At 37.8% G+C, this 26,789-nt stretch overlaps 2 protein-coding genes across 11 annotated transcripts in view; one reads left to right on the top strand and one right to left on the bottom strand.

Moving 5' to 3' along the window:
• LOC307108733 (uncharacterized protein) overlaps positions 1 to 26,789 on the top strand; it is an 823,426-nt gene that overhangs the window by 69,770 nt on the left and 726,867 nt on the right. The window lies entirely within an intron of this gene.
• NUDT12 (nudix hydrolase 12) lies at positions 1,022 to 17,684 on the bottom strand. Of its 5 annotated transcripts, none has more exons than XM_079786848.1 (7): positions 17,533 to 17,684; positions 14,780 to 14,991; positions 13,404 to 13,993; positions 9,817 to 9,984; positions 8,334 to 8,447; positions 5,430 to 5,629; positions 1,022 to 4,321 (listed from the first exon to the last, which is right to left on the bottom strand). In XM_079786848.1, the coding sequence occupies exons 2-7, from the start codon at positions 14,983 to 14,985 to the stop codon at positions 4,211 to 4,213; spliced, it is 1,389 nt and encodes a 462-aa protein (XP_079642974.1). In that variant the 5' UTR covers positions 14,986 to 14,991; positions 17,533 to 17,684; the 3' UTR covers positions 1,022 to 4,210. The 5 variants fall into 5 exon arrangements, with proteins under 5 accessions (XP_079642974.1, XP_079642971.1, XP_079642970.1 ...); XM_079786845.1 differs by lacking the exon at positions 17,533 to 17,684 and adding an exon at positions 16,339 to 17,514; XM_079786844.1 differs by lacking the exon at positions 17,533 to 17,684 and adding an exon at positions 16,959 to 17,514.

Raw genomic sequence — 26,789 nt, 5'->3', positions numbered from 1 at the left:
TGGTCCTCCGCCCCTTCAGTCGATTTGTATATATAGGATAATAAAAGTGTAATATGCTAATTAGACCGGATGACCTCCTGAATGAAGCCAGGGGTGCGAGGGAAGCCTGGGTCCTGGGTGCCAGAGGGAAGCCAGTGCCGGCAGCCAAGGGAAGGAAGGCCCACTCTTGCACAACTTTCATGCATTGGGCCTCTAGTATATATATATAATACTCAGAACCTAATAACTGTTTCTCATCCCTAATAAAATTTGCATTGTGGAAATTTTATTCTAAATAATAGATTTATTTTATAGAACATTTCCCCTTAATGTTTTGCTATATACACATTAACAACACAGTTCAAGGATCAGTTCTATCTACTATTTTCATATGATATTTAATTTAGTTTATTAAGAAGTTTATACTTTTTCCTTCCATATCATGGTCTCACCTTGGTTGTTTCATTCTTTTCTGTCTTTACCGATATTCTTTACCTGATCTTTAAAAGAGTTAGTCATTTTTCCAACTAAATAAAATATGTAGGCTTCTAATTCTTCTAGTCCTTCTCTGAACAGTAAACAAATGAGAAATTCAAAATGAAAAGATTGGTAATATTGGACAAGTAATAAAAACAGACATCAGACTGGATACATAACTTTAAATATGAAATAAATTATTGACATGTATATGTAGGTCAGAGTGTGTATATATATATATACACACACACACAGTATATATATATATATATATATATATATATATATATATATATATATATATATATATATATATATATATTAGAGACCCAAAATTATGCAATTAAAAAGACTTAAACAAAAAATTTTTAAAAAATTTAAAAAAAATTTAAAATTTAAAAAAATTTGTCTTCCAATACAATAACTTTAAAAAGGCTTTTGTGCTTTTTATTTACATATTAAACAGATAATGACTAAAATTTGTTTTATTCCATTTTTTCAGAAGACATTTATCAAAAATCAAAACATTAAAGAACACACATAACACACAAAACAAAAAATAGATAAAATTTTTAATGTATTGTTACATTCATTTCCATTAGAATACATTCATGGCACTTGAACCACTACCATTTTTTGGCTATTCTTTCTAAATGTAGCTATTCACTTCTCAGAGGTTAGCAATTTAAGAATAATTCTTAAAACAATAATCTACTTAGATACTGATTTTCCCTGAGTAGAGGATTAAATATCAAAACTAAATTTATAACTACATTTTGTTGATACTTTGTATTTTACTTTGCTATCCTAACATTATGGAAACCTGAAATTTTTTATGTAATCTTGGGGTCTATAAGTATTAAAAGTACATTTGAAATAAAACTGAACCTTAAGTCATTATACTTCATAATAATCAAGGCAAGTCATTTTCTAAATATGAACGTAGTTCAGATTTTATTATGTATCTAAATGTCCTGTGTCTTAATTTTGTCTAAAGTCCTGCTATCAGTAAGTCTTCATCAATTACTAAGAAAACCATTGTTTATCAGTAAAATAAAGTTTTATCTAATAAAATTATTTAAATTAATAAATTTTAGTATCTAAAATGTTAATTAACAATATTTGGTAAACTAAATTTATTGTTATCATCTGTTACTTTGATTTATCCTGCAAATACTTTTAGTAATAGTTTCAACTTCCTATTAGAGAATCCTGCACTAGATTACACAGTATAGACTGTTGTAATTAAGTTACTTAATTGTAATTACAATTAATTGTATTAAAAATTATAAAGTGTAATTGTGTAACTTTCATCATAAATTATTTAAATTTACCTTTAATGAATTTAATTCACTTTTTAGGATTCCCTTTACCTTAATTAATCCATAAAAGAAGGGCAATGAACTATATATATTATCCTTAAATGCTCTTCCAGCTCTAACATACTATAGTATAGAGCCAAATTATATAAATTTATATATTTAACCATTAGCTTTTAAGGCAATTTCAAAACAGCCTTGTAAAATATGATAGTTCTTTGTTGCAAAATTGTGAATTACTACAATTTACTTTCTCTGGAATCTTACTGATTCATTTCTAAGATATATTTATTTTACAAAGACTTCTTAGAATGTGATGATTTAAGGCCAAAATCAAATGTTATATTTGAGTTTAATAAAATGAGTAATGGTTATACAATTTTTTGTTAATGCAGATACAACCTATATCAGAAAATGCCATAAAGCCAGTGTTTTTTAAAAATATGTAAAGCTATCTGGGATTTATATAACATCTGACCTTTGAGGAAAATTCCTTTAAAATATGTTTAATTTCAGTGAAAAAGCATAGAATCCCGATTTGTCTTAAGACTTTGAGTAGAACTAACAGATTGATAGATTAATTTTAGGTTTAAGGAGGAGGTCCTAGATAAAATAGTATGCTCCCACTTATTCTGATCACTAGTAGAGTTATCAAAATAGAAAATTCTTAACACTGATGAAATAGACTAGTAGCAGCACTGTAACTGTACCACTGCTAGGACAATGGAACTAGGAGAAAAAAGTTCATTACAATGGGAAGATGAGAAAAAAATCAGCTACTGATAACTGAAACTTTATGGTAATGGAAAGATTAAAAAAGCAAGCTCAAAATTCATTAAAATTATTTTGTCTAATTTCTCAAAAAAGATATGACATAGTTATGGTTTTTATTAAATACTAGAGGCCTGGTGCACAAAATTCGTGCACTTGGGTGGGGGGGTCCCTCAGCCCGGATTGCGAGAGGGCACAGGCCAGGCTGAGGGACCCCACCGGTGCACGATTGGGGCTGGGGAGGGATGTGGGAGATTGGCCAGCCAGGGAGGGACCACAGGAGGGTTCCAGGGCGTGTCTGGCCTGTCTTGCTCAGTCCTGATAGGCTGGACCCCAGCAGCAAACTAACCTACCAGTCAGAGTGTCTGCCCCCTGGTGGTCAGTGCACGTCATAGCAAGCAGTTGAGTGGCTTTAGCGCATCATTAGCATATTATGCTTTGATTGGTTGAATGGCTGACTGGACACTTAGCATATTAGGCTTTTATTATATAGATTAGGGGCCCAGTGTACAAATTCGTGCATATTGAAAGGAACTGTGGGCCGTGAGGTTGCAGTGGGCACAGGGGCGGGTCTCAGCCCATTCTCTGCACTCCCACCCACCCGTCCCACTGTTGCCCCTGGTCCCATCTACCAGCAGGCCCGCTCCTGCAGCCGCCACTCCCATGCACTGAAGGCGCTGGCCTTGCTTGCACCCATTGACAGCGTGGAGCGACTAGGGCTGGTGCCAGCAGCGGGTGCGAGTGGGTGTGAGTGGCAGCTGCTGTCCTGATCGCCCCTCAGGAGCAGGGGAAGGTGGAGAAGCCCTCAGGGGCAATCGGGGCTGGCAGCTGCCACTTGCATCCACTGACGGCACTGAGTGATCGGGGCTGGCGCCGGGTGCCGGCAGCGGGTGCAAGCAGGACCGGTGCCATCAGCAAGTGCAAGCACCGGGCGGGACCGCAGTGCATGGGAACAAAGAATTTTCAGTAACCACCATAGGCTCACTCCAATGACAGTGACCAGTGCCCTGCCTTGGTCTGGCGCCCCCGCTCACCTGCTTCACCATCCCACCGTGGCCAGGTTTTGCGCTCTGCCACTTGCTGCTGATGCCCACCATGTTCTATGCGCGCCCCCTGGGGGTCAGCTCACTTCATAGCCACCGGTTATTTGGTTGTTCCACCGTTCAGTCTATTTGCATATTAGAGTTTTATATATATAGATGTAAATCTTCTTGAGATTTAAATCTGACATTTGAGAATTCCTTTCAAATATGTTTAATTTCAGTATTGGGTCTTTAATGTCTGGTCTAATGCTTACAAGAGGTGCTGGAATTTAGGCTACTTACATTTTTAGAATATACTTCTTTACAACATGGTTTCTCTTATTAGAAATATGGTTTTGTGAGATAAAATTATGGAGCACAACAAAAAAAACCCTCCAAAAAACCCAAAAGACTGTTTACAGAAGGCTGATCCAGATTTAACAAAATCTGAGGCAATGTTGTAATTTATAAAGTTAAGAATTCTGTGGTTAAGATGAAAAGTATACTTGAAAATATTTTAAACACCCAATATGGTATTTTGTGTTGTGACATTCTAAAGAGCAGTGAACATTTCTAATATCATGTGAGGAAATAAGTAGTATTAGAAATCAATTAGTACTCAGTCAAAGTCTAGTTATTGATTTAGAGATTGGGGTTCATTCCAATCCAGTGTTTGATTAACTGATGTGCAATCGCTCGGCTTGGTGGCACGAAGAATGCCTGCTGCTTCCCTTTGGTCAGAACATCCACAACCTAAAATACACATAATAAAATGTATTAGGATTTCAACACTCTCATACTTAAATATTATTTCTATGTTTATACAATTCAACTTAAATGTGAGAACTTTTATAGTGAATGACAACAGTAAAAAGTGATTAACATCCATATTCAACATGCAGAATTTAGTACAGCCTCTTTAGTTGCTTCAATGAGTTTGTGATTCAATTTTTAAAATATTTGAGAAAATAAGGTCATGAAAAAGCTAAGTATATGCTCCACACTTATTTTCAAAGTAAAGTCAACTTCTGGGATAGGTTCCATTTTACAAAATTCTGAAAAAAAAATCTAATTTCTACTTTTGGAGGTTGAGCATAAAATAAAATTAATTTTATTTAGACATAGAAGGATTTCAGGTGTTCAATACTGCAGTATATCCATTTGTTTTCTACATAAATACTCTGGGTTATACAAAACACAGACAAGTAATTTATCTCTCATTATAATACTTAATGATGTTTCAAAAAGTTCTTGTGAGTTTTGTCTTCTTATCCTTAAATATATTTTAAATTGAATAAGAACTTTTCACAAATTTTAAGCTTTTTATACTGATACTAGAGACCCGATGCACGAAATTCATGCACGGGCCTTGGTCCCAGCCCCTTCCCTCTGCCGCTGCGGCCAGGGTCCTCTGCCGCCTCTGCCTCAGCCCCTGCCTGCTGTGGCTTTGTCTGGAAGGAAGGTCGTCCAGAAGGATGTCTGGTCTAATTAGCATATTACACTTTTATTATTATAGATTTTTTTTTTAGAGAAAACTGTTTTAAAGCTATAAATTAAAATACAAAATGTCTAAAAACAATATTCCTGTTTTTCATCTCTGATATAATGGTTACCTATTTTAAGTCCATTAAAAGGTATTAATCTAAAGGAATGGCATTTGATATTAGAAAATTGCATAGAATCAGCATTATTAGAAGAATCTCAGAGGATGATTTAACACATCAATTACACAGTAATCCATGCATGATGAGAGGCCATAGCTATTCATTCAACTTGCTGAAAACAAGTATCTTTGCTGCATGCTTAAACCGATACAGTCAGAGAACAATCAATAGAAGAAGGAAATTAAATTGAACTTTACCTGTTCTCTAGTGAACCAGCGGGCATCCTCTATTTCATTCTTGTCAACTTTAATTTCTGTAGACACTGCCACAGCTAAGCAACCAATCATTAAGGAAGAGGGCATTGGCCATGGTTGACAAGAGACATACTGAACATGGCCAACTTTGACACCACTTTCCTCTTCTACTTCTCTCCGAACAGCATCTTCTATTGTCTCCCCTAATCAAATGGGGCAAAAGAACAAGCAGCTGATGAACATGCCCTGTACATATTGTGCTAGGAATGGTTCAAACATTGGCAATCACTTTGGACAGAAACCCAGTTCAAAGAATCAGAAAGCAGAAGCCTAAAACTAGATTGGAATTCAAGAAAACATTATTTCTTAAAGTTTATGACCACATACAAAATCAAAATAGCAACAAACTTTTCATTTCTTAAAGGTCCAAATTTTTAGTAACATTAAAAAAAATAACATATACAACTATCTAGCACCTACCTTTGGCTAAACACTGTAAACACTTTATATATTATTTCATTAATATATTATCACTAAATAGTTATAAATTATAACTATTTTTTAATGGCTAGTCTTTTACTCACTAAAATCTTCAAACTTTTTTCTTATGTTGTCAATTATTACAGATAACTGTTTTCAAAATAGTTAGAAAGCATATAACAGTTTAAAAACCACAGTAAGTGAAATTCAGCATTTTTCTTTTAACATTATTATTTTCCTCTAGATCAGCAATTTTCAACCGGTGTGCTGCAAGAATTTTTAAAACATGCAATACATGACTATTTAGTTAGGGGCATTGACCTCTTTTCCCTTAGGCTGTCAAGTGAAACACGACAACAGCCAACACAACAATAACTGACCTATGTGAATGCCCTGTCTTGAACAATAAATATGTGTCATATAACAGAGGTGCATCTTATTGGTCATGCTGCATAATAAGGTTCAGTCTGATTGGTTAATTCTTTGTACCAGAAATCCTTATATACAAGTATAAGGCACCTGATTTTTTAAAAAGTCACTTAGGAGCAAAATGGAGAGGTAATTACTATTATATTTTTGTAAATCAATCAAGATTATACATATTTTATTTGTCAGATTGGCAAATATACATATTTTTTGTGGGCTGCAGAATTTTAGTAATTAGTTTATGTGTGCCATGAGATGAAAAAGGCTGAAAGTGGCTCTAGATGACTGCTGAGTCAGCTTTAATAAAATAAAATGATGCCTATAAATGTACTTTATATTTTGAATTTTTGGAACTGAGAATTAGGATAGAGGGAATGGTTTCTAAGTTAAGTTTATCTGGAAGTTTAGAAATATTGTGCTATTTAAATATAGCTTTCTTTTTCAAATAGATTAATACATTTCCTATATTGAAATTAACAACATATATTCACAAAAACAGTGAAAAGATGAGTCATTGACTAGCATAAGATATTTGTAAGACCATAACTAAATAAAGATTAGCATACAATACATATTTTAAAACTCCTAAAATCAATAAGAAAAAGGATAGACAACCAAAAACAAAAATAGGCAAAGAACAAACATGTACAACTCAGGGGTAAAGAAAACTGGATGCCTATTACACATTTGGAAAAGATACTCCATCAACAGGGAAATAAAAATGAAAAATACAGTGACACTTTCATATCCACCAGAATGACAAATTAAAAATTTGAAAACTCTAACTTGGTGTAGATTTGTAATAACCGAACATTTCATGTACTGCTAGAAGGAATGTAAATTGGCAGGGACACTTTAGAGAGCAACTTGGAAATAACTAAAAAGGTTAAGATGCTCATATCCTATGATTTAACAATGATACTCTCAGGTATATATACTCTAGATAACTCTTGCAAATGTGTACAAGGAGTGTATAAAAATATTCATTGCAGTGTTGCTTGTAATAGCAAGAACTTTGAAATAAATGTCCAATAGCAGAATAAGTAAATTGCAGGATATTCATAAATGGAATACTATATAGCAGTGAAAAAAGTAATCCAGAGCTATGAGAAGCAGCAGAGTGATTAAGATCATGGACTCAGAGACAACTGCCCAGGTTTAAGTCCCTGCCCTATCACTTACTACCTGCTTGATTTGGGGCAAGTTATTCAGTCCCTATGCCTTTGTGCCCCATCTATAAAACTGCTGAGGATCATATGATTTAATACATGTAAAGCCTTGGGAACAGAGTGTGGCTCTAATATATATTTATTACTATTATTATCTAGTAATGCAGATTAATATTGCAAGTTTGAGGTTAAACATGTATTAATTAGATATATTCATTCATTTATTCTGCAAATATTTATTGAACTCCTACTATGTAAGAGGCACTGCTTTAAGGGTTTGGGACACACCAATAAATAAAACAAAGTCCCTGCCCTTATGGAATTTACTTTCTGATAAAAGCAGATAAATAGAGATAGACAAATAGATACATATAAAAATACATACATACATACATACATACATACATACATACATACCATGTTAGGTGGTGATGACTGCTATAGCAAAATAAAACTGGCAGGATAACAGGGATTGTGAATGCAGGCTATGGGGCTAACGGATATATTTGGGGCTATCAGAGAAGTTCTATTTGAAAAGATGACAGCTGAGTCTAGCACAGAAGGAAGTGAGGTGTAAATCATGCTGATATCTTGGATAACAGCAATATATGAAAGATACGTGAGAGAGCAAGTAATGATTCTTTAAAGCACAAAATTATTCCATTAGTAAAAACAAAAGTTGTATCATTTAAAATACACAGAAACTATGTAAAAGTAACGGTTTTATTTAATAATTTATCAAAGATTATTTCTCAAATGCTGCCTAAAATATTTATTTGGAAATTATATGTTAAATAAAAATTATTAGAAACATTATTTTTAAAAAGCTTACCAGGTTCAATAAATCCAGCAAGGCAAGTAAACATGCCTGGAGGAAATCTTTTCTGCCTGCCTAAAAGACATTTGGTTCCATCTGGATGAATAACTTGCATGATTACTACTGGATCTATTAAAAAAAAATCAGATGTATGAATAACAGGAAAAATAATTTCCACTCATTCTGTATATACAGTCACTGTCTAGTAGGATAATTAAAAGGTATATCTATTGTAAGAACAAGACTTTTCTAGTTACAAGAGATTGTTTCTTTCTGCCTAATGACAGTATTTTAGGGAAGTTATATAGAATACTGTCAGTAAGCTAAAAGATCATTTTTGTCCTCATTTTAATAACATTTATTGTGTACTTATGGTATGCTAGGTATATTCTTTTTAAAAAAATGTATTTTTATTGATTTCAGAGAGGAAGGGAGAGGGAGAGAGAGATAAAAACATCAATGATGAGAGAGAATCATTGATTGGCTGCCTCCTGTACGCCTCCTACTAGGGATTGAGCCCACAACCCAGGCATGTGCCCTTGATGGGAATCGAACCTGGGACCCTTCAGTCCATAGGCTGACACTCTATCCACTGAGACAAACCAGGTAGGGCTCTTATTTTTTTTTATAAAAAAAAGTGTGAGTAGATAATACATGGCATGAATAAAATTCAAATTTTACCATAGTAAATGTAGTGGATTTTTCTCTCCCTTCCATCCTAATCCATAATAAAATGTTTTTAAAAGCTAAGGGGGCTTTGTGATTATGTTTAAGCAATTAATATATATATATATATATATATATATATATATATATATATATATATATATATATATATATATAAATTAAATACAGTTCATGTCTCCAGATGTCACTAATCTAGTGAATTATCCTCTCTATATCATGACTGAGATCCAGGAATCAGATGTAAAAGGTTCCTGAGCAGTAAAAATAGATGTCACTAAGCCATGCACTTTACTTACTCCTAGGAGACCTCTTTAAGTGTTGCTTACTTAGTCTGTCTCTTCTTTTTCACAGTTTGAAAGGGCTGGGTTATCAGATTTCTAAACCAACAGCAGTCTCAAACCAATTAGGAGCAGAGAAAGTATAGGCAGATACCAGCAGTTATGAGAAGCTAGCTCCAGGCTGTACTGCTTGGGTGATGCCTCAAATAGGCACTAAATTGTTGGGACTTCTTTTTTGGTGTCTCTGAACTAAGTGGACCCAGATTGGTGGGCTTTTGAAATCATGTATCTCAACACATCAAATTCATATTGATTAATCCAGAGTTAAGAAATGGCTAATTATGTACAATGTCCTTTATTTAAAATTCATGAATGTATGTAATAACTTAATACTTATAGACTTAACGGTTAAAGTAAACATGCTCTTAATGAAAAGGTCAACCCCTCAGCAACTGAAAATCTTGTCTTTCTAGAATGTCTTATTCCTCAGGATTCCAGATGGCTGAGATTTCACTGTAAAAGAAAAGGCTTACCAACTCTTGGATACGATGTATTGTGAACACCAAGGAGGCTAGGGCAGTCTTCTTTTAAGCATACTCTTTTATAGCCACCTTCTTCAATTTTAGTTGCACTTCCACAGGTTGGGCAGAACTTGTATCGACTGTGCCAGGCAAGAACAGATCTTGCTTGAGCTACAACTCCTTTTTGAGAAAAACAAGAAGTTTTAATTCTGTGACAAATTATAAACATATTAATATATAAGTAAAATATTCTTGAATCATAATAAAGACATATGGTATAAATGTTCTTAAGTCATAATAAAGAATATACTTCTGAATAGTGGTGTGATCAAGAGTTTAGTATTCCTATTTTTATGATGTGTACATTTTTTTAAAGTAAAAGATTTAATTCTACATATGACAAATGAAATTATATTTAACTTTAATTTGAACTAAGAAAATATAACTCATATAAGACAGATGTACTAACATCCATCTTACACACTGTATTAGCTCAGACTTTTACTGCAGGTGATTTTGAAATTTTGGACATACAAGGTGTATAGTGACTCTACAAATAGTGACTTTATAGTGGAAGCTTTTCTAAAAATACATTACAAAGGCTGTTCCTAACTTGGACTTGAACTAAAAAAGGCAATATTACAAACTGTTGGTATCCATCTCTACCTTGGTGACTGGCTAAGTCACTACTGGTCCATGTCACTGTGGAACCTATCCTGTTTACAACTGGAAACTGCACATAATATTAAAAAAATGATGCTGTTTACAACATTCATATCCTTGGAAGGGCCTTCCCCATTACCTAAGGGAAGGGGAACACTGACAAGTGACCCCTTCATCACCTCTCATTAACTCCTCAATCTATCATAATCGAGCTTCTTTTCTTCCACTCCACTGGTACTCCTCTTGTCAAATTCACCAAAACCTTCATACTCTCCAAACCAAAGAGCTCTAAAAAACCCATAAAAACTTTGCCTTTCTTACTCATATTCTCAACGGCATTCAATGCATTTGACCAGTACCTCCAAAAAATACTCTGCTCTCATGGTTTCCATGTCTCCTGTTTTCCTCCTTTCTTTTGGCCACACTGTCACCATCACTTTTGATGGCTTCTCTCTTTCTACCTGACCTTTAAATTGAGAGGGATTGAGGTATGATTCTGAGATTCTCTTTCTTACTTGCTCTCAACTTGAAATAATCTCAGCAGTTTCCTGGGATTCAAAAACCATCTTTGTGTTGATGACTCCAATATGGGTATCACCAGTTCAGACCTCCCCTCTCCTCTCTCCAGATTCTAATATCCTCTGAAATTTAGCATGCCCAAAACTAATATCTTGATTTACTTACTTTAACTCTTTCCTTCTTCCCTTGCTCTACTCATCACCCTATATTATTTTATTTAAAAAACTAGAGGCCCGGTGCACGAAATTCGTGCACAGAGGGGGGGTTGTCCCTCAGCCCAGCCTGTACCTTCTCCAATATGGGACCCTTTGAGGGATGTCCGACTGCCCGGTGGGATCGGGCCTAAATGGGCAGTCGGACATCCCTCTCATAATCCAGGACTGCTGGCTCCCAACTGCTTGCCTGTCTGCCTTCCTGATTGCCACTAACCGCTTCTGCCTGCCAGCCTGATCACCCCCTAACCACTCTGCTGCCAGCCTGTTTGCCCCCAACTTCCCTCCTCTGCCGGCCTGGTCACCCCTAACTGCCCTCTCCTGCAGGGTTGATCACCTCCAACTGCCCTCCCTTGCAGGCCTGGTCCCTCTCAACTGCCTTCCCTTGCAGGCCTGGTGCCTCCCAACTGCCCTCTCCTGCTGGCCATCTTGTGGTGGCCATCTTGTGTCCACATGGGGGCAGGATCTTTGACCACATGGGGGCAGCTATATTGTGTGTTGCAGTGATGATCAATCTGCATATTATTCTTTTATTAGATAGGATAGAGGCCTGGTACAGGGGTGGGGGCCAGCTGGTTTGCCCTGAAGGGCGTCCCAGATCAGGTGGGGGTTCCCTTGGGGTGTGGGGCAGCCTGAGCGAGGGGCCTGTGGTGGTTTGCAGGCCGGCCACGCCCCCTGGCAACCCAAGCGGAGGCCCTGGTATCTGGAATTTATTTTCCTTCTACAATTGAAACTTTGTAGCCTGGAGCGGAGCCAAGCCTGGGGCTCCCTCCAAGGCCAGCAGCCATTTGTGTTGGGGTTATAATTGAAACTTTGTTGCCTTAAGCGGGTGGGCCCGGCCAGGGTATGCAGAAAGCTTTGCTTTCCCTGTTGCCGGCGGCAACCCTGGCCTGCTCTCTCAAGCTCCATTCTGTCGCCATTTCTGTTGGAATTTGTTTACCTTCTATAATTGAAACTTTGTAGCTTGAGTGGAGGCTTAGGCCTGGCAAGGGCAGGCGGAAAGTTTGGCTTCCTCTGTTACCTAGGAAACCTTGCTCTCTGTGGCTGTAGCCATCTTGGTTTGGATTAATTTGCATACTCGCTCTGATTGGCTGGTGGGCGTGTCGGAGGTATGGTCAATTTGCATATTTGTCTATTATTAGATAGGATAGTATCACTACCTACCAAATTACTAAAGTCTCAAGCCTAGCAGTCGTTCCTTTTCCTTCATTATTATATACTCTATCCTCATTCCATCAAGTACTGTCAATTTTCTCTCAAAAATATATCTTGAATGTACCTCCTTTTCACCATTTCTAGTATTATCATCTTAGTTTAGGTTTTAGTCCAGGTTACTATCATCTCCCTCTCACTTATAATAGTCTCAACATACTGATCAAGCCCTATCAGTCCTACCTCCATAATATCTCAAACTCTCTCTTTCCTGCCACTCCACCACTAATCTAAGCCAATAAAATATCTTACCTGGGATGCAGTAATTTCTAATCACTTCACAACAAGACTCCTGACTTCCATACTTAATTGCCTACAATTCATGATCTACAAAACAGCCAAAGTGACAGTTTTTTTTTTCTCTTAAACATAGGTCAGGTTATAATATTTAAATGGAATTTAGACTAACACCCCTAGTTTCTTATCATGACTTGAAAGGCCCCACATGAACTGGCATACCCAGCAACAGAAAAAAACGAAATAGTCCAAGAAGTCTTTGCCATCATGCTCATTGTACAGCAGGCGCTCAATCATTATTCACTGAAGAATCAAATGAAACCATCATGCTTTAGGGTTAATTCTGGGGAAATTTGTCTTAGCTGATTAAGATTGCTGGAACTGCCCAGGAGAGTAGTCCCCTAGGGTGAGAGCCTTATAAAGTTTCTAATGAAGATATAGCTTCATTTCATTGCTTACTGAAAAAAGCATGCCCCTAACAGGGGTCATCAAACTTTTTAAACAGGGGGCCAGTTCACTGTCCCTCAGACCGTTGGAGGGCCGGACTACAGTTTAAAAAAAACTATGAACAAATTCCTATGCACACTGCACATATCTTATTTTGAAGTAAAAAACAAAACGGCAAAAATACCCGCATGTGGCCCGCGGGTCGTAGTTTGGGGACGCCTGCCCTAGAAACTGTAGATACATACAACTCCAAAGGAGTTCCAAAGACCAGAGTATTATCAATACAAGTATAGAGTGTTCACGTCTTACCAGCTTCATTTTCTTTCAATTGCAGAAGAGCTGGCATTGGAGGATGAAGAAAATAACAATTTTCATGTCTTTGCTTAAATTCTTCAGCAGCAACAGGATCTATACCTAGAGCAAACCAGGCAACCAGCCCATCTTCTTCTTCTCTTGGGACTTCCCCAGTATAATTAAGTAACTCTTTTTTCATTTCAAGTTCTACTCCAAGGAAAATCAAGGTGATCTTTTCAGGCTGAGCCAAATAATCCTTTATATCTGTGTAGTTCAGCTGACAAAGCCTGACTTCTGGCTGTTGGGAACTTTCTTTGTTGCCACCCAGAGTAACCAAGGGATTTAAATCTGAGAAAAGTATATAAACTGTGGCTGGGTGGCTTTCTTTAGCTAGTAGCCAGTCAGAGTTATTTCTTTTTTCACTTTTCCGGTCCAACAGCGTTTTGCCAAAATAATTTTCACATTCTTCTACATCATTGGTTAGGAACCAAGGCTTCTTCCCACCTTTATTATTAGCTAGTAAGTTAGCTATATGCTTGTAACCCCAAAATTTAGCAATATCCAGTGCAGTCTGCCTTGATTTGTTGACAATGGATCTGTCACACCTATAGATAAAAGGAAAAGTATAATAGGAAACAAACGTTTTCTCCAGTAGTTACTTAATACTTTCAGATGCATATTATAGTTCCTTTATTTAATGCTTACATAGACTTTTCTTCATTTAGTACATAATTTACAAGTGGGAAGGTTGAAAGAAATAATCATAAATCATGAAAAGTTATAGATAGTGGATATTTCAATTTTCTGGAGAATTATAAAATTAAAAAGCAGTATGTACTATGCGATATTAAAATTCTACAAAGGATTCATGGTAGCCACAGTGGGTAAACTTAATTTTCTGTTTTGAAAAAAAATATTAGATTAACTCCTAATTTTGCTTTGTTATTAAGAATGAAAAATTAGCCGAAACCGGTTTGGCTCAGTGGATAGAGCGTCGGTCTGCGGACTGAAGGGTCCCAGGTTCGATTCCGGTCAAGGGCATGTACATTGGTTGCGGGCACATACCCGGTGGGGGGTGTGCAAGAGGCAGCTGGTCGATGTTTCTCTCTCATCGATGTTTCTAGCTCTCTATCCCTTCTCCCTTCCTCTCTGTTAAGAATCAATAAAATATATATTTAAAAAAAAAGAATGAAAAATTAATTCCTGAGTAAAAAAAGTTACAAGCTTTTAGTTAGAAATTATGCTACATTTTTATATCACAAAACTGGTCAATGAGTTATTTACAAGTCCAATGATATAAATATGGCTACAAGAAAAAATTTGAAAAGAAAAGATGTAACCCAGAAATTAAACCGTATAATCCTTCAGGTGGTATAGCCTCAAATGTTTACCCTTTCTCAAGTAGAAATTGGACAACATCTGGATGCCCATTCCTTGCAGCATACATTAAAGCAGTCCAGCCGTTTTCAGAAGTTTCATTGAGGAGAGATGGAGAATGACTGAGTATTACTGTTAACCTAGCAATATCTCCTTCTGCAGCTGAAGAGTGAAATTGGGAAACTATTTCTTGCTTTGGATTTCTTTTTATAGAAGACATTTCGTCCTTAAAAAAAAGAAAATAGAAAAAAAACTCATTTGCAATTGCTCCTCATATCAATGATTGAACATTATCTGAGTGCTGATATAATTAGAATAATTATGGTTTCTAAAACATAATTAGCAAAAGGTAATTAGCAGTCAACTGTCATCACAGCATACATTTCAAAATTGTCATCAGTTGGGAATTTTAAATATAATTGAACATGAGGGATATATACATAACATACAGATATTTGGTAATACAGATGAGGGGGCCGTATCCTTGGGAGAGGGACCAGGTAACAGCTTTACAAAGAGAAGCAGGTATTTGAGGTAGACCAGACATACTTCAATGGGAGGAGGGTTTAAAGCAGATAGAAGTAAAGGCAGAAGTTTGTAGCAGATGACAAGTAGTATTTCCCTTAGGTCTGCAGTCCCAGAAACAGGTCCCTGTCCTCAGAGAAATTAAGAACCTTTAACCTTTAATAAATTATTAAAAAGCTAAGTTTCTCATGAAAACCATGTATTGCTTTTCCTTGCACAACTCTGCAATCTATCTGGAATTGATTTTTGTTCAAGGTGTGAGGTAAGGGTCAACATACATTTTTATCTCATAGAGTAATCCATATGACTTGGCATCATTCTTGAAATTACTATCTTGTCCTTTTGCACTGTAGCATTATCTTTGTCATAAATCAGATGACCATATTTTTTTTTATCTATTAGACACTGTTCTAATGGTCACTTTGTCTACCCTTGAATCATAGAAACTTTTTAAACCCTTAACTTGGTCTGCTTTGTCATACTGTGCTGTTTCAGTAAGAAAAAAAAAATACAGAAAATAATTGTTTCGTATCTCTTAATAAATGTTGCCTAAACATGGGTTAAATGCGGTAGGGCAAAAACTGAACTATTTTTGGTGGAAATGGTTCGTTTCAGTTGTCTATGAATTCCTCAAAGTACCTTTTTTTAATGTATAATTTTTTTCTATGAATGCAGTTAAGAAAATATTTGGGTTTCTACTATTCTAAGCAATAGATATTTATGCTAAAAAGAAGGAAAGGTTACAACCCATATTTTTTGAAAGCAGTTGTCTTTAGTGTTCTGACACTACAAATTTGGCAGATTAATTTTATAGTATGAGTAGGGGGAAAATGGATGAGAGAGTAACTTTATTTTTGTTTACCTTTCCTGTTTGTATCTTTCTACTACTTATAAGTAGGTAGGTAAAAACTATAAATAGGTGAAATATATTCACAGGAATGTAAACATTTGAATAAAACCTAATAATGAAGATCTGTTTATAACTTAATTAAAAGTGACTTCTGTACTAGAAAACGATTTTTTTCTTTAGATTTACTTTAAAATTTACCTGATCATCGTCTTCATATTGAGCTTCCTAAATGCTTTAAAAATATTATAATACACAACTTTTAAGGACTTGGTTTTGAAGCACTGCTATATACAGACTCATGTGTAGTCTCCCTTCTGAATTGCCTTTCTCTTAACTTTATTTGCTATAAAATCTCAGCCTATGGGTCCTTTAGTTAGGTTTACTGTAAGCAATACTTCACGGCCTCATTTATGAAGTCATGGCCACATCCTCCCCCTCCCCACAGGCCACTCCAGGAGGCTGCCAAACTGTCCTCCCAAACACAGCGCCCTTCAGCAGCCCGCGTGCGATGCTCCTGACAGCTCAGTCTTTTCAGGAGAAAGCTTTTTAACATGCTCACTTCCCCCCTCAGCTTTCTCAGCAGAAAGGCTATCTAGAGGTAGAGCCATTATTCATTCCAGAGAAGCAGGGCCAACTCTGAGTCCAGCTCTAGGGCTCCATTCACTTTCCCGCCTCTCACTGACAGGTCCTCCCTGGGGTAAGGACTGGGGGGCGGGATGGGGTGGTTCAGTCACCCAAAGGCTGCCCTTGCTCTCCCAGAGAGGCATGGACTACTCCGAGAGGCCATTGAACAGGATCTTAGGTTTCACCGGCCTTACATTTGATCCGAACCAACATCCACGGTTACTGATGTTGTAACTCGGGGCCATGGCTTGCCCAGGGGAGGCAGGGCAGACCTCGAATGGGGGCTCCGTCCCCAAAGTCGCCCACCGTTACCTAAGGAGCCCCCTTCCCTGGGCACTCAGGCTGGTCCTTGAACCAATCAGGCGCCACCCGCGCCCGCCGGTCTCTTCAAAGGGTCAAATGCCCGAAACAGTTTGTTTTCTTGCCACTACGGTGAGTCCTTCTTTTAATGTGAAACCAAATCCGAGGCCGCATTTCCTTTCAGCGCTTCAGAGACCGGGTTGGGGGGGGGGCCCGCGGCGCTGCGCTCCCTCCCGGGCCAGGTGGCGGGGTCACCGCTCCTTCGCCCGCTCCCAGGGCGAGGCTGCGCCCCAGGACCCGCAGGCCGGGCGATGGCGCGGGGAAAGGGGCAGAAGGCGTGGAGACGGGTCCCCGGGCCCTGACCGGGCTGACGACTGACTCACTCGCCGCTGCCGCTCCTAACCAAGTGAAGACCAGAACAGCGGAAACCGGGATGTGGTCAGGGGATGGGGAAACCCCAACACTTACTCTTTTCGGAGCCGGATAGAACCTCCCTGACTTCCGGTAAAGGGCCGGTGACCTCGCACAGCTTTATGGGAGATGTAGTTTGAAGGTCCAAGGCTGTGCGCCACCCAAGAAGGGGTGGGGTTTGGAGGGAAGACAGTCCTTTGGCACAAGAGTTCCAGGCCAGGACCAGAGGCTTCCTGCAGGTGAGTGAAGGGTTGGTGATTCTTCCAGGTGAGATGTGTAGAGTGTGGTGCTGGCTTGGAAAACTCGAGGTCTGTGGAATGGACTTCAGTTTTCCAGTAATTTGCACCAGTCGATAAGAGTCCAATGCAATGGAGTGCTCAAAGTATTCTTTTTTTTCATGTTAAAATTGGAATATGACTTGGACCAAGACTTTCCAGTACATGACCTTAAATAAGTTGCTGGCCTCTGAACCTCAACCTCCTCATGTGAAAAATGGTGCCGTGTGTTGATGCCCCCCCTCAGTCAGTAGAAAGTGCATACCAAGTGCCCACAACACACCTTCTTGGGTTGCTGTGAGGTTTAAATTGGATAATGCATGCAGTGCTAAGTCTACAGCTAGTGCCCTCGACACAATTATTATTGCCGCCGTTGTTTATTATGCTCCAAAACCTACAGAAGTTATGTGAGTCCGAGATTACAAAGGTAGGTGGTGGCAGTCTTCTAACTTCCAGATTTTTTCTTTACTAAATTGTCTCTTGGGCAATCAGCGACAATTAAGGAGTCAGGAGTTCTAAACCACGTGGCCAGCGATATTCAAGGAGAGGAAAGGTCACCCTGGGGGCAGGGTCCCACCCTACAATACGTTGCTTCTGGTTTTGTCTGTTGCTAGGCACCCAGAGCTTAGGCCCTGGTGACCTTCTGTACCTGGCCTATCCTTTCTACTCTGCTCTTGTCTAACTACCCAATATCTCAATTAGAAGCTTACCACAGTGAAGTTTTATGTTCCCGTCAACATTGTCATTTCATAACTGCTCTTTTTAGCTTTATTTATGTTTCTGTCCATCAATAATTGTCTTCAGTCCTAAATGATTTCAGTGATTAGGCAAGAGGTTAGAAATACTAAGTTTTAGTTAATTCACTTGGAATATCCAATCTTGCTATTCCAACATATGTTAAAGTAAATAGTAAAAAAAGTTAATATATTAGTAATGTAGCATAAATAATTATTAATATATAATCATCCAGTCCTTTAAATTCTTTTGAAGTAAATTCTAGATACCATGTTATTTTACTAATAAATATTTAAGAATAAAACTTTTGGAATTATGAATATACTAGATGCCTGATGCATGAAATTCGTGCAAGGGGCCCTTGCAACCCTGGCTTCGTCCCAGAAGGTTGTCCTGAAGGTCGTTCCGCTGTCTGGTCTAATTAGCATATTACGCTTTTATTATTATAGATATCTATAATATAAAAGGTATTTAAAAACATTACCACAATATCAATAATGCAACTTAAATTTTAAAATAATTCTGTAATATAAGACATTCAGTATCAAATTTTATCATCTCATAAATTTTATTTTACATGTTTTACTCGAATCAGAACCTACACAAAATCTCCATATTACATTTGATGATTTGATCATCTTTTGCTTTATAGAATTTCCCACATTCTGAATTTTGAAAATTATATACCTATGATGTCCTTTTTCTGTATTTCTTGTAAATTGATAGTTAAATCTACAGGACTATCCAGATTAAACCTTTTTTCCCAAAAAACATTTCATAGATGTTATTATTTCCTGTTGTATTACATTAAGAGGCAAATACTGTCTGGTTGTCTCTCTTTTTGTCATGTTATAATTGGTTATTGAGTTCAGATGTTATCAACCTGATAAAGTTGGTGATAAATTTTTTTTATGGATTTTTCAGCTAATGGTTTTAGCAGCCATTGATGATTATCATATAGGTCCATTATTTCATTTAGAGTTTCAAAATGGTGATATTCTAATTTCATTATTCATTCTACATTTACTAATAGAAATTCTTTTATAATAATGTTGCCTCATTAAATATATGTACAAGAAGATTAGGGTAAATGTGTAGTTTTCTCCTTTATTTCCTAGTTTTCAGAATAATGAGTTAGTATTCTGATGTCCTTCAAGTTTTTAAATATGTTTATGAACTTATGGATGTTAAAATTTTAAGTATATTTCATGGCATTGAAGTTATTATTTAAAAAGTCTTTTAATAATATTTATTATTTTGATGTTCAAATTGTTTCTTCTTTGGCTAGTGGGAATCCCTCAAGTGGGCTAAATTCTTATGACCACACCACTATAGTGTTTGACAGCTTACTTCCTTTCTGGCATGAAAACATATTTTACAATCATCTTGTAAATATTCTGGACAGACCCTGCCTGGCCATTGTGGCTCTTTGAACATTGTCCCATGCATGAAGAGGTCGTGGGTTTGATTTCTGTTCAGGGCACATGCCCAGGTTGTGGGCTCAATCTCCAATAGGAGGGGGGAGGGTACAGGAGACAGTGATGAATGTTTCTCTCTTATCAAAGTTTTTATCTCTCTTTCCCTTTCCCTTTCTCTCTCTCGAAAATCATTAAAAACATATTTTTTAATGTTTTTTAAAATATTCTGGCCCTAGCCAGTTTTGCTCAGTGGTTAGAATGTCAGCCCTCAGCCTGAAGGGTCTTGGGTTCAATTCAGGTCAAGGGCACATACCTTGGTTTCAGGCTTGATCCCCAGCCCTGGTGGGGCATGTGCAGGAGGCAACCAATGGATGTGTCTCTCTCACATCTCTCTCTCTCTCTCTCTCTCTCTCTCTCTCTCTCTCTCTCTCTCTCTCTTTCTCTCTTTTTCCCTCTTTCCCCTTTCTCTCCCTTCCTCCCTTCTAGTCTTTCCAAAAATCAATGGAAAAAATATTCTTGGGTAAGGATAAAAATTTTTTTTTCCAATTTTATGGAATTTATTGGGGTGACATCTATCTATAATAATAAAAGGGTAATATGCTAATTAGACCAGACATCTTCCTGAAGTCATTCTGGACGTTCTTCCTGACCAAGCCAGGGTCTGAGGGAAGCCAGCTTGGGTCCCGGGTGCCTGTGGGCAGCTGGAGGAGGGCAGCAGCCAGGATCCTGGGTGCCAGAGGGAAGCCGGTGCCGGCAGCCAGGGGAAGCAAGGCCTACTCTTGCATGAATTTTCATGCATTGGGCCTCTAGTTGGTTAATAAAATTATATAGTTTTCAAATGTGCACTTATATAATACATCATCTATATATTGTATTGTGTGTTCACCACCCAACGCAAGTCCATTTATCCACCCTTTACCCTCTTCTACCTCCTCCCACTTTCCTTTCCCTCTGGTAATCGCCATGCTATTTTCTGTGTCTATGAGGTTTTTTTTGTTTTGTTTTGTTTTTGTTAATCCCTTTACCTTTTTCTTCTAGCCCCCCAACTTCCCTCCCCTCTGAAAGCTATCAGTCTGTTTTCTGTATCTATGAGTGTGTTTCTATTTTGTTTGTATATTTTGTTCATTAGATTTTACAGATAAGTGAAGTCATATGGTATTTGTCTTTCTCTGACTGGCTTATCCTATATAATAAAAGTCTAATATGCAAATAGACCGAATGGAGGAACAACCGAACAACTGGTCACTATGACATGCACTGACCACCAGGGGGCGTGCATGGAACATGATGGGCATCGGCTGAGGTGGGATGCAGCAGGTGAGTGGGGTGGAGCAGGTGAGTGGGGGGCGCTAGACCAAGGTGGGGTGCCAGTCGCTGTCATCGGGGCAAGCCTCTGGTGGTTATTGAAAATACTTTGCTCCCGTGTGCTGTGGTCCTGCCCGGTAGTCTCACCCGCTGCCGGCACCTGGCACTGGTCACCAATCACTTGGCACTGTCAGGGTGCAAACAGTGGCTGCTGGCCCCGAGGGCTTCTCCACCTCCCCCTGCTCCTGAAGGTCGATCGGGGCAGCAGCCACTGCTCGCACCCACTGACAGTGCCGGCCCCACTTGCACCCACTGCTGGTGCTGGCCCCAATCGCTCCGCACCATCAGCAGCTGCTAGAGGGGCCAGCGCTGTCAGTGTGTGGGAGCAGCAGTGGCAGGAGCAGGGCCACCAGCAGACAGGGGACCAGGGGCTGTGGCCAGAGGGGCTGGACAGGGGCACTGAGGATGGGTTGAGATCCACCCCTGTGCCCACCGCAGCCTCGCAGCCCACAGTTCCTTTCAAGGTGCACAAATTTGTGCACTGGGCCCCTAGTTTCACTTATAAGAATAGTCTTCAGATCCATCCATACTGTTGCAAAAGGTATAATTTCCTCTTCCTTCCTCCTCCTCCTCCTCCCCTTCCTCCTCCTCCTCCCCTTCCTCCTCCTCCTCCTCCTCCTCCTCCTCCTCCTCCTCCTCCTCTTCCTCTTCCTCTTCCTCTTCCTCTTCCTCTTCCTCTTCCTCTCCTCCTCCTTCTTCTTCTTCTTCTTCTTCTTCTTCTTCTTCTTCTTCTTCTTCTTCTTCTTCTTCTTCTTCTTCTTCTTCTTCTTCTTCTTCTTCTTCTTCATCTCTGACTGGCTTATTTCACTTATAAGAATAGTCTTCAGATCCATCCATACTGTTGCAAAAGGTATAATTTTCTTCTTCTTCTTCTTCTTCTTCTTCTTCTTCTTCTTCTTCTTCTTCTTCTTCTTCTTCTTCTTCTTCTCCTCCTCCTCCTCCTCCTCCTCCTCCTCCTCCTCCTCCTCCTCCTCCTTGTCCTCCTCCTCCTCCTCCTCCTTCTTCCTCTTCTTCTTCCAGTCGAGTAATGTTCCATAGTGTAAATAAATATACCATTTTATCCTGCAAATATAGTGAAAATCCATTATCACTTTCCCTTAACCAGAAAGAAACTTGATTTTATGGCAATATATAAATAAAAGTTTATGTAGATAATTTTACTTGGTAATTTATACTGTTTTGAGGTATGTCTTATTCTTGCCACACATTGCTTTTAAATTTTTGTATTAACACTTTATATATTTTTGCCTTTTTCTCTAATAAATTATAAAATTTAAAATTAAGAGTGTCAGATATTTTAAAAACCTACAGTAATAGCTGCTTTTCTTTCACATTTAAGGCATTTAACGGTGGTTGATAAGGTGAGGTATGCTGGGAACTATGCTTTAACTCTACACAATGTAGAGGTGAGTTCAATAAAAGTGAGGGGATCTTGAGCTCCACATACAGTCCTTGATAGAAGACAATTTTACATGTAACTAGAGATAGGGGCATTTATAATTTACAGATACCATACAAAAATTCTACATTTTTGAATACACCAAGTGTGCTCTGGACTTTGGATTATCTATTCCCTCCTTTTAAAATACTCTTCTGGCAGATTTCCTCTCAAGAGTACCTCCCTCCCTAGATAACTGCTCTTCTGATTTCTATATCCATAAATTAGCTTTGTCAGTTATCTTTTTTAAATTTAGGTATAATTGACATACAACATTTTATTACTTTCAGGTGCATACATAATGATTTGATAGTTGTATATATTGTGAAATGATCACTACAGTAAGTTTAGTTAATATCTGCTACCATACCTAGTTATAGAACTTTATTTTTTTGTAATGACAACTTTTAAGACCTATTCTCTTAGTAATTTTCTATTATGCAATACAGTATTATTAACTATCATCATGCTGTACAGTACACCCCCATGACTTACTTTATAGCTAGAAATTTGTACCTTTTTATTTCCTTCACTGATTTTGCCCACCCCTCACCTCTGGCAACCACCAATATGTTCTCTGTATATATGAACTTGGATTTTTTATTTTAGATGTTAACTGTAGGCTTGTCATATATGGACTTTATTATGTTGAGGTACATTCCCTCTATACCCACTTTGTTGAGAGCACTACAAAAATTCCATATTTTGACCTGAATGGTTTAATCCAGCTACGGATACACGTAATTTTTGTGTGTGGTACACTCAAAGATTTATGTGTTATAAATTTAGATTTATGCACTTTATTGTATGTAAGTGATAAAAAAGTAAATAAAATGGAGATATCTAAAAAAAATACTCTTCCCTTAGATTTTCTAATTGCAGTCTCCTTCTTGCTATTCATATATCACTCATATCACTCAAATATTCTTAGAGGACTTCTCTGATCACCCAGTTTACAGTAACTCTCCTACTGATATTTTCTTATTTTTGGCATTATTCTTTTTGATAATTCTTGTTTCTGATGCTTATTGTTTTTCCCTATTAGAATGTGAACTACTACACGAGAAGGCCCGAGTTTTTCTCAGTTACTGCTGTTTTCTCAGTATCTGGAATTTTGATTGGTATATGGGAAACATTAAGTGAATATTTGTTGATGTTGAATAAATGGTGGCTTTCATATAAAGTTAAATATATTTTTGAGGTTGCTGCCATACCTGGCAGTTAGGATTTCTCCCTAACATTGAGCAGGCATGCATCTAACTTTCTGTGCTCATGTTTATTTGTGTGTTTATGGAATTTAGTCAGGAAAATAATTGATCTAGTTCCCTTGCCTCATTGTCTAGTGAAGTAAAATAGATGATAAACAATTACATCCTCTATAAGAGAGTGAAGACAAATGAAGAAACATTTACAGGCCAGGGTTAGAAAAAAGGTGTAGTGGAGACTTAGTCAAGTGCTTACCAATGTGTTATTCCCTCTCTTTCCAGAGCTTCTTTACAGCTAGGCAGTGCACTGTGGACACACGGGTGCTCTTCTGGGCCAAAGCAGTCAGGAGAGAGTAAATTGCCCTCTAGATCTTTATTCCCTGTATGGCAGTCTAGGTATGGAATGTGAAGATGAGCAGGTCACCAGGAGATAGGACTGGCATTCATTCTTGGGAGGGAGCTGCCATGGGGAGCTGCCAGGGTCACAATGGACTTGCATGAGCAAGAAATAAACCTTTTGGTGTATACCACTGAGATTTCGGGGTTAGGTTGCTACCTTGCCACGACTTAATCCATTCAGAGTGACACAAGGAACAACAATAACCTCTGAAATGAGTTTTGAAAAGCCAGGAACAATGACAGGACAATATCTGTTTTTTGGGGGGGGCATTTCCTTTTCTTTTTGCCAGGGTAGGACCAAGGTAGAGCTAAAAGTAGATTAGTAGATCAGGAGGTTGTAGATGTTACTAAGTTACAGATATGTCAGAAAAATAGACCATAAATCCTGATATTCTAGGGGCCTGGTAGGCAGGGCGGGGACAGCGCTCTGTCAGTTGTCCCCACCTTGTATGATTTAAGGCCTGTTGTGCCCACTCTTTTGCAAATTCAGTTCCCCTTGCTGAAAATGACAGCATGTAATAGCAATTGGCAGAGACGACCAAAATAAAACACTTTACCCTTTGCATTGTGTACGTCCAGAAATGCCTATAACCTTTAAATACGCTCCTTTATGATTTTTATGGGGCCCAAGCCACTTTTGTTGAGTTGAATGGTAATTTCATCTGTCTTATGATTTTCAAAAACAATTTTCAGAGTTTTTCACTTTTAGAAGTATAGGAAATGACTGTGTTTTTCACACAAACATCAATTTAGTTTATGTATTTTATAAAGAGTTCCCAAATAGCAGTTTATCCCTATTTACAAATGATCTTCCCCTTGGCTCTGTGTAGTGTTTTGTGAAGCAGCAGCCATGATGTGAGAGGGAGTCTGTCTGATCAGAGGCAGAAGGAACAATGCTTAAAAGAGCAGCCTTCTTTCTGTGTACTCAGGTTAACCGACTCAGTAATTTAATCACGAGCTGCTGCTCATGTTCCGTGTTTAAGTCACTTAAACTTGATTTTTTTGTTGTTCTTTTGTAGAATGTCTAGGCTGATGAGGATATAAATGGATTTGTAGCATTTAAAAATGTCCTCAAAACTGATTGCAGCATGACATCTGTCACGTTCTGTATTCAGTTTTAGTTCAGTTATTTTGATGCTATCTGATGAAAATAAAATCTAAATTTAATATTCTGCAACAGGTTTTTTTTCATCACCACGCTGAAGCCCAGAGGAGCACAATATCTATTTTTTTTAGCCTTAGTCTTGTATTTTTCCTTAGGATATTTTTGACCCCAGATACTTTTTCCTTTAAATTTGACTGAGCTGTGATCATGGCTCTGACCTCTAGCCTTGAAAGAAGAGGAGTTATGCCTCTCAGGAGCGATGCCTCAGGCACTTTGCAAGGCGGTTGGCAGGGATTATTTCCAAGGCTGTGAAGCGATGACCTTCTACCGAGAGTGGATGTCTGCAGTGCACGTAAATTCCTTCAGCCGTGATTGAGAGCCTTAGGTTTGTTACCTGCTCTACGAATCAGAGTCCATTCTATTTCTATGGAGGACGGATAATTTAGTACTGTATTTAAAGCCACATGTTATGGGCTCACATGTCAGTTAATTCACTGTTGGAGGTGAATGTAGTCTGTATTTGAGCCCCGTAGAGGATAAGTTCAGAAGTAAATCTAAATTTTTGGAATGAAAAACAGATGACTTTACTATGATTAGAGGGCACCTTAGCTGTTATTTCCAAACATAATGCCCCAAAAGTGCTCTATCAGCTGTCCCCAACTTGTCTGATTTCAGTATCCCACAGAGGATTTCTGTTGCCTCCAAAGCTATCATTGCAACAATAATATATTGCTGATTGCTACGATATTCTCAGAATACATTAAAATGAGCAATGAAATTTAGAATGATTAATAAACACTTTTTGAAACTGGGCTGGCATTTTGTTTTTATTCTTTAAACTGAACTGTCAGTCTGAATCCAATAATGTTTTAGTTTTGAAACATTACAAGACACTTTATTCCAAAAGGTATTTATATATTTTTAAGATTAAAAAAACTGATTTTTGATATTATATATGATACTTGTTAACGTTGATGTTAAAAATGCTGTATGTATTTTAAGTTCTTGTGAAGTATCCTTGAGAATCCACTTATTGCCACTATGCTCTTTAGCCAGTTTCAATATAAATCTGGCCGACACAATTGTGGGAAAACTAGAGTAGTTTAAGAGAGGAGCTATGCCACTGAAGGCCATCGGAAATACTTAAAAAACCAAGATGAGGAACTATTACAAAATGCCACTAGGGATAGCTTATGTAATAGTCCATTTTGTCCTAGTTAAAAAGTTACCTGCTATGGATGAAAACATTTGAAATTTAAATTAGCTAGAGCTTTTCTGGCAACAAGACCATAAATGGGATATTTCTTATGTAGGATCAAGTACTTTGATATGAAATAAAATTTGAACATTCACTCATTCATTCCTTCAAAAACA

Source organism: Cnephaeus nilssonii, assembly GCF_951640355.1.
Source record: "Cnephaeus nilssonii genome assembly, chromosome: 2".
NCBI lineage: Eukaryota > Metazoa > Chordata > Mammalia > Chiroptera > Vespertilionidae > Cnephaeus > Cnephaeus nilssonii.
The sequence above is the reverse complement of the archived record's forward strand: the minus strand, read 5'-3'. Positions and strand labels throughout refer to the sequence as shown.